Consider the following 14,886-nt stretch of genomic DNA (forward strand, 5'->3'; position numbering starts at 1 on the left):
AAACTGTTTTTAAAAATTGCAAAATATATCTCCATGAACTAAAAATACCAATTATTCTACGTGCAACAGATAACATTACCCTTACGATTTCATTTTCTCGATACACACACAATTGCACAATTCTTATATGCATTTTGTTTTGAATTCTTTAGATAGCAGTAATAATGTTTATAAGACGTCAGTGATTCTTAAAACACCTAGTGACCTCATACCCGATTCTGCAAGAGCATACATAGACTTTGATGGTAAGCACAAAATTTTTTTGCATATTTCATTTTAAAGGGCTCTGAAAAATATGAAAATGGTCAAATACCTCAAGAAATATGCATCCAATAAAAATATGCGTGTAAAATATTTTCAAAAGATGAGTTAAATGATCCCAAACAATGAACTCCAACCTTACCCATTGGGGGTGAGGCAGCTTATTAAATAAGAACCCTTTTTTATTGCGGATTTCAATACTACAGAAAAAGATAACACTGTTTGACCGACAATTTTTTTTCACTTTGGTTAATAGGTAGCACTGTAATCGTAAAGTAAAATAAGGGTTCAAAATGTTTAAAATGAAAAACACATGTCAAATCCAAAAACTAAAAAGAAAAAAAAACGTTTATAGTAAGTTGAAAAGAAAATAACAATTCATTTAATGATCCCCCCCCCCTGCCACTGAACGCCGGATGTAAAGCATCGGCTTTGATGAAGATAATTTTGAGCTATGCGAAGATAGCCCCCGAAAATGAGGAAAATCAAAAATTCAAACTGCATTCATTTGACCATTTTTTGACCACAAATGACCACCTTTTAAATTTTTTCGACCACCCTTATTTTGGACATAATCATGAAAATTAAATTCGGGGGCTAACTTCGCATTTTCACGCCAAAAGAATAAAAATCAAATTTTTATATTGTATTCGTTTGACCACTTTTTGACCACAAATGACCACCCTTTAACTTTTTTTGACCACCCTTATTTTGGACATAATCCTAAAAATTAAATTAGGGGGCTAACTCCACATTTTTTCGAAAAATAAATAAAATTCCAATTTTTATATTGTATTCGTTTGACCACTTTTTGACCACAAATGACCACCCTTTAATTTTTTTTGACCACCCTTATTTTAGATATAATCCTAAAAATTAAATTCGGGGGCTAACTTCGCATTTTTACGCCATATGAATAAAAATCAAATTTTTATATTGTATTCGTTTGACCACTTTTTGACCACAAATGACTACCCTTTAATTTTTTTTGACCACCCTTATTTTGGACATAATCCTAAAAATTAAATTCGGGGGCTAACTTCGCATTTTTTCAAAAAATAAATAAAAGTCTAATTTTTATATTGTATTCGTTTGACCACTTTTTGACCACAAATGACCACGCTTTAATTTTTTTTGACCACCCTTATTTTGGATATAATCCTAAAAATTAAATTCGGGGGCTAACTTCGCATTTTTACGCCATATAAATAAAAATCAAATTTTTATATTGTATTCGTTTGACCACTTTTTGACCACAAATGACCACCCTTTAATTTTGTTGACCACCCTTATTTTGGACATAATCCTAAAAATTAAATTCGGGGGCTAACTTCGCATTTTAATGAAAAATAATTAAAAATCCAATTTTTATACTGTATTCGTTTCCCCACAAATGACCATCTTTTAGTTCTGGTTGACCACCCTTATTTATGCCGTAATCCTAAAAATAAGACTTGGGAGAAGCATGAAGTTAGCCCCCGAAAATAAGAAAAATTACTTTCTTAACAACATTCGTTTGGCCACAAATGAACCATTTGAAAATGAGAAAAATTAAAAAAATTCAAGTGCATTCGTTTGACCAATTTTGACTACAAATAACAACCTCTTGCTCTTTTTCTTACTATTCTTATTTTAGCCGTAATTATAAAAATAAAGTTTTAGGGTAGAGTTAAGTTAGACCGTGAAAATGGTTAAAATAAAAATTTCAACACCATTTGTTTGACCATTTTTTGACCCTAAGTTACCACTTTTTAGTTTTTTTTACCACTCTTTTTTCAGCCGTAATCATAAAAAAAATATAGTTGTTAATGAAGTTATACTAAAGAGCAGCATAAAATTATCCTTCTAAAATGAGAAAATTGAAATTGATTTCGAATGTTTAATTCAAGGGACATAATTTGCCTATAGTCAATCTTGGCCAAGCCTTTTTCTACAATGTTTAATGATTTTGATCGTCTAATTATGACTTTGTCTGAAAAATAAAATTCCAAAAGTAATGTTTCGGTCTCGGATAAAAAATTTTTGTTTTTGTAAGCATTAATTATTTTCAAGCTTTTAATATAAACATCCTGTTGGCGTTTAAGTTGCTTTTAAGTTATGCTGTTAAGTTATACTTTTTTTATTACTAAATTTCAAAATTTTTTTAAAATTTAAAATACCATCTTGTTACTTGCAAAGTTTTCTGAAAAGTCTACTTTTTTTAATACTGCTTCAAAAGAAAAAAAAAACATAACTTTAAAGAAAAACAAACAATTAACAAAAATGGGAAAAATAAATTAAATTAATGAACAAAAAGCAAAGCTGTTTTTAATTTTATTCAACATAGCGAAAATAACTATCGTTGTTTTCTGATAACCTTGGGGAGTCATGTGATATATTGGCGACTACAGTTTGGCGAATGGAGTTGGCGTAACTAGGAAGTAAACAAACAGGGTATAATTCCCTAAAAGATATCATTTTACACAAAATGCCTCGACCAGCTTTTGTCAATTCTGAAAATATTGTGAAAGTTTTATCAGAAGTAAATATTTTTAAAGATTCCATTGGAAATTTAAAGTCAAGAACTGATGCAGTGTGGAATAAAGCAAGTGAATTACTAAACATAAATGCAAAGACACTGAACGTATACGTTAGACTCAATCGTTATGATATTTTGAAAGATCTGAAACGAAAGTGTGGAATCGAAGAAGTAAAGGAAATTAGCGATGTTTCGATTTCGACTTCGGAAGATTCTGACTTCTCAGTTACTGAGCCAATAAGACAGAATGCATTACCTCCTATGAATTTTCAAATAGATTTGGAAGAAGAAGAATGGAAAAAAATTGCCCAGACGAATGTATTGAGAAGAGAAAAAACTAGAATTCGTAATTATAGGGAATTACAAACAGGTTGGACAGACATAATTACCCATAAAATCAGTGAAATAGCCAAGCTGCCATGTGCGTTTAGTTTCAAACATGCAAAAATTTCCAACATTGAAAATAAGGTTTGGTTGAAAATTGGAGGTGTCTGTAACGAGTGTGGTTGCCAGCTTAAGGGTCATTGCTTGAATGAACCCAAACAAGATCGTGGAATTTCAATTCAAGTTTCAACGTCTGACACTAGAGGAATATTGCACATCCAGAAAAGACACTTAAGAGGTAACAGGCGCTCAGAAGTTGGCGAAAGTCTCCTTCATAAAAAGGCATCCACCTGGCGAATGGATGCTTCAAGAGGTATGCATTTTGGTGAACCTGTACCAAGTTATATTCCATCGTTGAGCGTGCTTCGTAAAGCTCGTGAAGAGGCTGTAAACAGGGATTTAAATATTAATAAAAATTTAGATTGTATTTCATCTTTACTGTATAAAAAATATGAAGGCGAATTTGCTGGTTATATTCATGACATAGGGTTAGATGACTTTTATTGTATTTATTTTTCTCCTTCTCAAATAATTTTATATAAAAATGCAATAAAACGGGGAAAACGTATAGTAATTGATGCCACAGGAGGAATCGCAAAGCCCATTGTAAAATTGAATGGTAAATCTAAGCATATATTTTTATATCAAACTGTTGTCGAAGGGGAAGAACAAATATTACCCGTTTTTCAAATGATATCTACGAAACATGACACCATAAGCATACAGTACTGGCTTCAAGTTCTTGCTAAAAATACGAAGCAAATTCCAAGAGAATGCGTGTCTGATTTCTCTTTCGCTTTGCTAAATGCAATAACTTTGAGTTTCAACAGCTGCCGTTTAGAAACATATGTGCAGCACTGTTTAAGAATGATATTTGCTGAAGATGGGCCAAATAAATTATTTTGCTTTGTGCGTGTTGATATTGCACATGTAATAAAAATACTTAGCACGAAAAAAGTTTTTTATCGTAAGATGAGCAAAATTAAAGATTTTTACGTAAGATCATTAGGAATTCTTTCTATGTGTAACGAAATCAAGGATTTCAAAAAACTGTTAATTGCCCTTTTTACAGTTGCACTGAGCGAATGCTGTGGTAAAGATAACAACGGAAAAGATATAGAATGTCAAAAAAAAATTTGCCTGTTAATTGACAGAATAAGAACATATGAAATTAATTTGGATCACGTTTCCTTCGATAATGATGAAGAAAGTGGAGATGATGGAGTGGGCTCAAGAAGTTATACAGACATCGATGTTTTTGAAAATGAAATAGGTTCAAGCGATGAGCAGCTTATTGATAAGTTTTTAGAAAAAATTCATAAGCGTGCTCGAAAGAATGCCGATAAGAGCCACGAAACTAACAATCCTAACCCCTATTATTTACCGGAAATAATTAAACCCTTACTAAAATTGGCCAAATATTTTGTTTTATGAACTAATATCTTAAAACAAACGTTTAATTCCACTTACGACGTGGCGTCTTCAGCAATAGTTGAAGCTTATTTCAAAAACTTAAAAACAACTGTCTTAGATGGATATGGCAGTATACTTCGAGCTGACAAATTTTTTGTAAAGCATATGAGTTCTATTCAATCAGCATGTGTATACAACAGAGCAATAAATAATACCCAAAGAAAAAGAAGTATTACTACAATAAAGGACGAAACAGACTTTTCAAGTAATAAACGTCCGAAACAAGAAAAATTTTTTGATAAAGAAATTATAATTAACTCAAAAGAAGGACAAACAGCATCAAATGAATTGGATTCGAATAAAAAAAATATTATTTTTGATAACGTGGATAATGATAACACGAATAAGCAAGAAGTATTACCTAAAGCGTGTCATAATACAGAAAATTATGAGTTATGTAATTTGAATAAAGAGAAAACTGCAAAAACAAGTACGACCTGTGAAGCTTTTGATGATAATTTTGGCTATCTGTTCACAGAAGAGAATTGGAGAAACAAAAATAAGACAAATGAGATCTATAAACTAGAAAAATTATTGGATACTTATTGCGAAAAAACCGTTTTAGAAAAATGTGGCCATTCCAATAATACGAATGCAGATGAAGAAAACTTAAAAATTTCACTAAAACAAAATAATAAAAAAAGAGGGAAATACCTAACACCTTGTCCAGAAATATCTTTCATACATAATCGACCCATCAGAAAAAAACAAAATTCTATTATAAGGAATGGTAACATTCAGTCTGCTCTATATATTGGGACAAGATTAATGGAAATTCGAAATACATGTGCATTTGATTCCATAGTGGAAATAATGTCTACAGCTTACATGGATAACAGGCATTATTTTTTAAAATTAAATGATATCAATAATGATGAGCAAATATTTTCATTCATAAAAAATTATGCAACAGCTGGTTTTACAAGAAAATTCTACAAAGATAGAGCTCTAATTTTAATGAATATAATAAATAACGATAACTGCAATATTTTAAACTGCGCAATTAATATTGGATCAATTATAAATCAGTTGTTTAAAGTAACTCCATCAGCAATTGAAACTGGCATGTGTCCTCACTGTGGAATTTTGAAGAAAGATTATACTTTGATTGAAATTCCTTATGATGAAATTATTGAGCTATGTTTGAAAGAGTACATTGAAACCTTTGTGGAACAATATTTCTTGGATAAAAAACTGAAATGTCCCAATTGCGAATCAGATATAACAAAGAAAAAAGAGCCTGGTATCCATATATTCTGCGACATAGAAATTGTTCAACAGTTTCGCCAACATCACAATGAACAGACGGTACTTCAAGATATACCAGAAAAAATATTGATTCAGAAACAGCAGCATATATTAGCTGGATTCGTACAGTATATGGGACCAATCGAACGCAATTCAATAGGACATTATATTTCCTTTTGCAGACGAATACGGAATTCCTGGGAAATACGAGATGATATGCTAGGTGAACGTAAACTTTTAAATGATTCATTAAATAAAAAAATTAATCCACATATTTTGGTCTATACAAATTATGAAGATTAGTCGAATTAATCTTTTTAAATACTGTTCGAATTTTTCATAAGTAGTTGTTTAATGTAGTGCACAGAACGAAAACATATTTTCTTAATAACTAATGATCATTTAATCGGACTTTCAATTTGATCATAAGATCAAAAGATTTCAAGGTGTTCGCTTTCTTTGGGACTCTTAACAATTGAAAATTAATTAAAATGTAAAATACGAAAAAGAAAGTTTTGATATTAAATTATAAATATTAAAATATTTGTCTTTTCTGAAACTTAAATTTCAATGGGTCTACGAGACTTCCAATTGTTCAATTGTTAAAATAGTAACGAAATGATTCATGAAAGAATACCTTTTGAAAAATGTGTTAATACACTATTGGATTTACTTCTATTTTATGTTTTTCTTAGTGCTTTTAACAATCTGTCTTAATCTCATTTCATTTGTACATACTTTACATATGTTCTTACTTGTATTAGAGTAATTATTTAACACATTTATTTAGTTACAACATTGTGAAAAAAATACCTTTCCATTTGTAATTGCTAAAATTCTAATAATGATTAAGACCCGATTGTAAATAGTATTGGTAAGTTTTGTGCAGTTTGTTTGAAATTGTTTTCTCCATTGTTTTTGCATAAATAAAAGTTATGTCAGTTTGAGAATGTAATTTAATATAGTGATAAGATATGTGTTTCTATTTTGTATATAATTATTTCTACATTTTACAAAAATCAATGTTTTTAAAAATAAAATGCCTAAATGCTAATGAAGAATTCTTAGCTACTCTTAGATTTGAGAATGTAATTTAATATAGTGATTAGATATGTGTTTCTATTTTGTATATAATTATTTCTATATTTTTCAAAAATCAATGTTTTTAAAAATAAAATGCCTAAATGCTAATGAATAATTCTTAGATAGTAAAGCTAAATAATACTTGTTATTGTATGCTAATTTAATATATAACTAATTTTATGTACCATGGCTAAAGAAGAATAACTATTTACTATTTACTATCTATATATATATAATGTTAATGCGAGCTAATACACTACTGGAGAAAAAGGTGTTATGGTTGGTTTCTAAAATAACTTTATTGCTATGAAACTATTTCTACTCTTTTATAGAGGAAATATGTTAAATTTTATATATCATTATTGAGAAAAATGTTTTTAAACAGTATAACTACTTAATAATTGTTTTAGAAATGTTTTAGATTTACTACATCTTGTTAAACTTTTATTTTTCTACTTGTAAAACAATTTTAAAATAACATTGCAGAAAATAAAGATACGATTAATGAGAACAAAACTTATACATATAGTTTTTAGCATTCCTCGTTTTTATGGATTATCATCATTGCATTTGAAGTACATAATCGTTTTGGAATTTATTTTTAAAATTTTTATATTGCAAGAAAAAGTTTTTGATCATTACTACGTTTAGATGTCAGCTATAATTAAAATATATTATATTGATATCGCTAAAAGAAAGACTGAAATAAGAATTGTCGGGAAAACTTCAAGGTCGTCATTTGTAGTCAAACATGTTGTGCAGTTGAACGAGTTGAACGAGTGCAGTTGAAATTTGTTATTTTCCTGAATTTTGGGGACTAACTTCACGCCAGTTTTATCGTTAGGAATATGTCCAAAATAAGGGTGGTCAAAAAAAATTAAAGGGTCATTTGTGGTCAAACGAGTACAATATAAAAATTGGATTTTTATATATTTTTCGAAAAAATGCGAAGTTAGCCCCCGAATTTAATTTTTGGGATTGAGTCCTAAATAAGGGTGGTCAAAAAAAATTAAAGGGTGGTCATTTGTGGTCAAAAAGTGGTCAAACAAAAACAATATAAAAATTGGATTTTTATTTATTTTTTGAAAAAATGCGAAGTTAGCCCCCGAATTTAATTTTTAAGATTATGTCCAAAATAAGGGTGGTCAAAAAAAAATTAAAGGGTGGTCATTTGTGGTCAAAAAGTGGTCAAACGAATACAATATAAAAATTGGATTCTTATTTATTTTTTGAAAAAATGCGAAGTTAGCCCCCGAATTTAACTTTTAGGATTGTGTCCAAAATAAGGGTGGTCAAAAAAAATTAAAGGGTGGTCATTTGTGGTCAAAAAGTGGTCAAACGAATACAATATAAAAATTTGATTTTTATTCTTATGGCGTGAAAATGCGAAGTTAACCCCCGAATTTAATTTTCAGGATTATGTCCAAAATAAGGGTGGTCAGAAAAAATTAAAGGGTGGTCATTTGTGGTCAAAAAGTTTTCAAACGAATACAATACAAAAATTTGATTTTTATTCTTATGGCGTGAAAATGCGAAGTTAGCCCCCGAATTTAATTTTCAGGATTATGTCCAAAATAAGGGTGGTCAAAAAAAGTTAAAGGGTGGTCATTTGTGGTCAAAAAGTGGTCAAACGAATACAATATAAAAATTTGATTTTTATTCATTTGGCGTGAAAATGCGAAGTTAGCCCCCGAATTTAATTTTCAGGATTATGTCCAAAATAAGGGTGGTCAAAAAAATTTAAAGGGTGGTCATTTGTGGTCAAAAAATGGTCAAACGAATGCAGTTTGAATTTTTGATTTTCCTCATTTTCGGGGGCTATCTTCGCATAGCTATAATTTTGTATTTTTAATTCTCTGTAGGGCGCCACCCTAATAATATGGAATTTGTAAAATAAATGTATATATTTTTGATTGTTGACGAAGCCCATCCTTTTGTGTTTTCATCAGTGTTCAGAAGCAGAACAACTATAAGTTTTTTATTTTATCACAAAAATATAAAATGTATAAAAAACAAAGAAAATGAGTATAGTCATAGAAAAAGTTAAAATTATAATATAGTATTTGTCAGTTAAAATAAAACGTTTTGTTTAAGTCACTGCTGACAATTTAAATTTCTCCGAGGCAATTCTAAAGTATAAATCAAGGTAGTATTGCTAAGTTGAAACACAATATTTTTAGTTTTGATGTCAACAATACAATTCAATTTTTCACAAAAACGATTGTTTCCATTGTTAAATTAAATGTCAACAATTCAAATTTTTCAGAGGCAACTCCTCACCTCTAAATATAATTATTTTTATGTACACATTTCTAAATGTCAGTATTCAAGCACAAAACAACTTAAAGTCCTAAAATTTAGTATGAAGTTGTAAAATGTAATGAAAGAGGGTCATAGCAATAATGAAAGTAAAGGTAAAGTTAGTACTGTAAAATTAAAACAATGTTTTTAATCAATGAGCCAAGTTCTTCAAGAAGCAGTTGTAGAAGTAGGTTGTTTATTTAAAACTTTTTATAGAATTTCTTTAAAAACACATTTGTTAATTTGGGCATTTGGCGATACAACACTTATAGAATTGAAGGATTTGTTACGTCAAGCGCTCAGGTATCATAATTTTGATCTAGTTGCTCTTCTATGTCATTTTGATTTATGTTGCTAAGGTAACTTTCAAAAAATTCTATGGCTGGCAACAGCATTTTTATTTTTCATGTTGTTTATTTTTATTTCTTTTAGAATTCGTTATTTTTTTAGTGATATATTTTTTAACCTAACAGAATTCTTTGCCGACTGTTTTCTCTATAAATGAAGAAAATAAAGTAAATATTTAAGTGATGTGAAAAGAATTCTATTTAGTTGTGCAAAGTACTTCAGCCAAAATTTGGGAGCCACGTAAGAGAATTTATATATATTAGATCAGAAACACATCACTAAAAGGCAGAATGCTTTGGTGTTTTCAAAACGTAAACAAAACAAAGCAAACGTTGCCACCGGCGGAAAAGAAATACAGCCAAAATTTGGGAGCCACGTAAGAGAATTGGGTATAACATGAAAAAAGCACAACTACTTCCACTTACTAGGAATAACATTTACCTTTCAGTTTAATTAATAAACTGAGTTTTAAATATGCTTACTAAATTCATAAACTTCGGTAAAACAACAATATAAATTATTTCCAAAGGAATTAGACTAATACGATTCCAACCTGGCGAGTAGCGACTTATAACAAGACACATGCTTTTACTTGTTGCTAGAAATTAGGTTCGCAGAAAATGCTGTTTACTAGTTAAATTTAGTAGGAATAACACGATCTGTGACGTAGGCTATAGTATACCCTATTATATATATTAGATAATAAATGTATTTTAGTTCCAGATAGGTTCAAGACTAGACAAATTTGATTTGCTAATTTTGATAGTTAAAGCCACTAGTATCTGACTTACATTGTAATTGAGTTAGATTCTTTCAAAAAATAAATAAATAAAAGTCTGAAAAAAATATTTTTTAGTTCTATTTATGAAAAACTATAAATCTTTCGATCGAAAAAAAGTCATTTTTAGCATTTGTATTTAGTTGTTTGTATATGTTTGTATATGTTAAGTTTGATTTGTATATGTTTTAATTGTTAAGATGGATAAATGATTATATTTTTTAAAAAAAAAATACTTTTAAAGATAAAGAAAGTTTTTTTTACCAGAATAGCTGAAGGGATTAAAACGATCAGAAAAAAACCTTGAAAACAACATGAAGTTAGTTTCAAAAACGTTTGAATTCAGCTGGTTATAAGTTAAGTTGCATGTAGACTTATGTGAAACAAAAGTCAGAATCGACAATGCACGAAATGTATCATTATTGTCTTGCAATAGAAAAATCAACTTAAGCGACAAAAAATACAAAATGAAGATTTTTATATACTTCGCATATTTGTATTATAAGCTACTTATCGCGACAATTTTTTATTTTTTTCTAATTTTTCGAAATTCTATTTTAGCGTTCGTAGCATTAGCAATCAAAAGAAAATAGTTGACAAGCCACTTTTCTTGAAAACAATCGTGAAGTACTTTGAAGTACTTTCTTGAAAACAATCGTGAAGTACTTTGAAGTACTTTCCTGAAAACAATCGTGAAGTACCATTGATTTTCAATTACACAGCTGATTACATTCCTTAGATGAGCTTATAAAGGACTACTGTAAATTAACTCTGGCGTTAGTAAAGAAAAATCAAGATTTAAAAAAAAAAAAGAAAAGAAAACTGGAATACTCGAAGTAGTGTTAATCGTTTTTTAAGCAAACAATACCCAAAGAAATGAATTGATTTTGAATCCAAATGGCTCACATTTAAGTACAAATAGACTAATCTGTATGATTTGTCCTAGGAAATATTTTGGGTCCTGCTATCAACAATTTGGATAATTTAGTTTCCTTACCAACTGGTTGTGGTGAACAAAACATGGTCAAATTCACTCCAAATTACTTAGTTTTAGACTATCTTAAGCACATTGGTAAACTCACGGAAGATATCAAGACTAAGGTTATACGTAACTTAAACACAGGTAAGTATACCGTTATTATTTTAACAATGCATATTAGATTCACATATACGTAATGACACGCTTCTCCATTCGCGAACGCCATAACGAAATGAAACATGGCCATCGAGAAATTACGGCCGTTGAGATCCCCCCCCCCCAAGATCTGTTAGTGACGTCACAAACAGTAGTCCAATCAGGGCTCTCAAAATCTCAATTCAGTTCCAGTAGTTGTAAGGATTGTTTTTATGCGCGCCTGCCTGTGGAAGCGCTTTTTTCTCCTTTCGACGGTCCTGAACTGGTAGAAGCACAAAAAACATACAAAACACGACATAAATTTTTATTTCGAAAATATTTTTAGGTTGCAATTAATGGAGATTAATTTTTGTTTCCTCCTACTAAAACAGCTAGTAATAGAAAAAGAGTTAAAAAATAATAATTTCTTAAATTATTTTTGAGAAAAACAGTATATACAAGTATGCTTTTAATATGCTTTTCCCATGTTCACCAAAAGCGTTCTCAAAGTCTCGTGCTAAGCTGTTCAGTTATTAATTGCAACGCTTTCACAAAACTGTATTCAAAATTATGCATAATATTTTTTGTAAAATTAAATTAATTTTTGTACGCCATTTTTAATTATGCCTTAGATACTTTGTCAGAGAAATAAAAAATTAATTCTCAAGATGACTTATTTTTAAAGTGATATTTTACTATGTTAACTCTATGACGTTAACATGAAAATTGTTAAAATATTGTTCATTTATTTTCCAGAAACAAGCGTTTAACATACAAAATAAGGAGAGCAGTTTAAAGTATTGAAATATGCCCGATTTATGTCCTTAATTTTTCATAATTTTTTAATACATAAGCCCAAAATACAAAAGTAATAATAATTATTATTTTGCTTCAGTATCGACAAAAATCAAGTGAAAAAAAAATGGTGGCCCTTGCATTACCACTGGGCAGATTAAATGCATGGTATGATCCAATTTTCTAGTATAAGGTCCAAATTTCTTTATTTAACAACAGAATAAAATTAATAGAATTTATAAAGGTATTGTTTAAATTAAAAATGTTTCTTTATTCCTAATTTTGAAGTATTTACTTGCAATATTTATTAATCATGCTTCTTAATTATCTTTAAATATCATTATTCCAAATTAAAGGATTGAATTATAAAAATTATTCACAACAATTAGAAATTCCAATAAAGCCTCTTAATTTCTTTATTTATATAGTTTCGTTTAACAAATGAAGTAGTTTTGATGTTTTTAGTTCCACCTTTGTTGCGATTCAGCCCAATAATGATGCTGAATTCTGAAAACTCTTCATTTCTTTCCGTCTTCTATTCGTAAACCCTAAAGTGCAGTTTTCAAAAGTCACTTTTGACAAGATCACTTAATATATATATATATGATGGGTGGTGACTACAGAACACCTTGAATGTACCAAATTTCGTCTCTTCTAGGATATCAGCGTGAGTTGACATATCGACATGGTGATGGATCTTTCAGTGCATTTGGCACTTCTGATGAGGAAGGAAGTATGTTTTTGACAGCATTTGTCTTGCGCTCATTTTACGAAGCTAAGAAATACATTTATATTGATGATGATGTTCTGAAGCAAATGGAAGATTGGATAGTATCCAAACAAAGGAATGATGGATGTTTCCCAAATTATGGAGAGATTGTGCATATAGATATAGAAGTATGTGCAATTCTTTACGTTAGTTTTTTGATTCTTAGAACACTTTCCGCAAGCATTTCTCGTATAAAAGTGAGTTAAAAACATTGAAGTATCTATTTTCAAAGCAAAATACTTCAAATCAATCGTGCACAAAGTACAGAAATAACTAAAATTGGTGATACTCATTCGTTAGCTAGATTTCAGACAAATCGGATGCATGGGATGCAATACTGCATCGGATCCTCTACGAACATGATCACCTAGTATCGGCATCAACGATCATTTTGGTAGTATAGCAATTCTTTTTAGGTCGAAACAAAATATGAAAGAGGAAAAGCTCAAAAGATCAACAGAAAATCTGTATTTCCTTCTTTCATTCTTCTCTACCAATCTTTGTTTTGACCCAGAATAAATTATAATACCAGAAATTCTAGCTCTTCATTATAAAGTACCAGAACGATCGTATGTATGCTTATGCCTCATAATAACTGGATATCTGTCAGTGACGTCATCATAGGTGAATCCTGACATTTGTAGATTCGGAAGCGAATCAGATTCGACACAGACATGTGACGTCGCTTACAGGTATCCAATTAAATCTGATTTCAACCGCATACTGACTTCACTTCTTCTTGAGTTGCAAGTTCCTAATTGAGCTATGGCACACCAGTGATTTGAAACAAATGCATCAAAATGGGTCAATACATTAAAGTGGGTCTATTAAATTCAAACCAGTAGATGAAGTGTGCAAACGTAAATTAACCCACTTAACTTTTACAAGCCGACTATAAAGGCGCTTTCACAAAAGCGCAATGATATGTTAAAAGCTTCTTAAAAACCCATTCAAATTTTGAAACTGTAACAAATAAAATAAATACGTTTTTTTTTTCATCGCTATATTCAGGAAACTGATTTCGTACACAGTTATGCTTATTTGTTCTATATACATAAGAGACTATTATTCGTGTGGTTTTTACGCTGAATTATGGGAGACCAAATACTTGTCAATAGAACAAATAGTTTATAAGTTAAAAGGACGTAAAAAGTATTATTTTTTATTGGTAGTTTACAGGTTCATATTACCATATTTTTGCTACCCAGACAAGTGAGGTATTTTTATGCTAACTTTAATATTAGGTATAGAACTAATTGTTCAAAAGTTAAGAGTGTTTTTACGTTTAAAACATTCTATTTTTGTTTATAATGCCTATTTATAATACAGTTAGCATCCCACCAATATTAGTTTTTCCTCCCCTCCCCCGCTGCGGATCTCAGATATGCACCCTCGCTTTTTTAGATGTTCAAGGAAAGGAATAAAACAAGTTTCAGCACTTATTCACGAAATTGTACACGGGCCTAAGAATAGCTAAAAATAATTCATTTTTATAACTAACTGCAACAGTGGCTCGCATAGAGAGAAGCAAAGAGAATAACGGTCCTAGTCATCTAGTCCGAGAAGCATACTATCGACGTCAAAGTACACTGAAACTTTAAGATTGGTACTAGATTTCTAGTACTACTTTTTTTAGCAAATAAATTCTTGTTAGGTTAATATTTGGCTTAAGGGAAATATTTTAAAAATGATTTAATCTTGAAGTTGCTATCATGAAGTTACTGTCATTAGTAAGGTCACTAAATCTTAAATATGTATCAGATTAGAAGATTTAAACATATTTTATTGGAAATAAAGAAAATAGGTCACATAGC

The 14,886-nt window shown here is 29.8% G+C and overlaps 1 protein-coding gene across 2 annotated transcripts in view; it reads left to right on the top strand.

Annotated features, from left to right (window-relative positions):
* Positions 1-14,886, top strand: part of LOC107450331 (alpha-2-macroglobulin) — a 92,508-nt gene that overhangs the window by 56,342 nt on the left and 21,280 nt on the right. For both annotated transcript variants that reach the window (XM_087168350.1, XM_087168351.1), the window contains exons 24-26: positions 153-245; positions 11,341-11,517; positions 12,962-13,200. In XM_087168350.1, the coding sequence (XP_087024476.1) occupies positions 153-245; positions 11,341-11,517; positions 12,962-13,200 (509 nt within the window). The remainder of the gene's footprint in view (positions 1-152; positions 246-11,340; positions 11,518-12,961; positions 13,201-14,886) is intronic.

The sequence above is a fragment of the Parasteatoda tepidariorum genome, chromosome 7 (assembly GCF_982258835.1).
Source record: "Parasteatoda tepidariorum strain Cologne lab strain chromosome 7, Ptep-v5.0, whole genome shotgun sequence".
Lineage (NCBI taxonomy): Eukaryota > Metazoa > Arthropoda > Arachnida > Araneae > Theridiidae > Parasteatoda > Parasteatoda tepidariorum.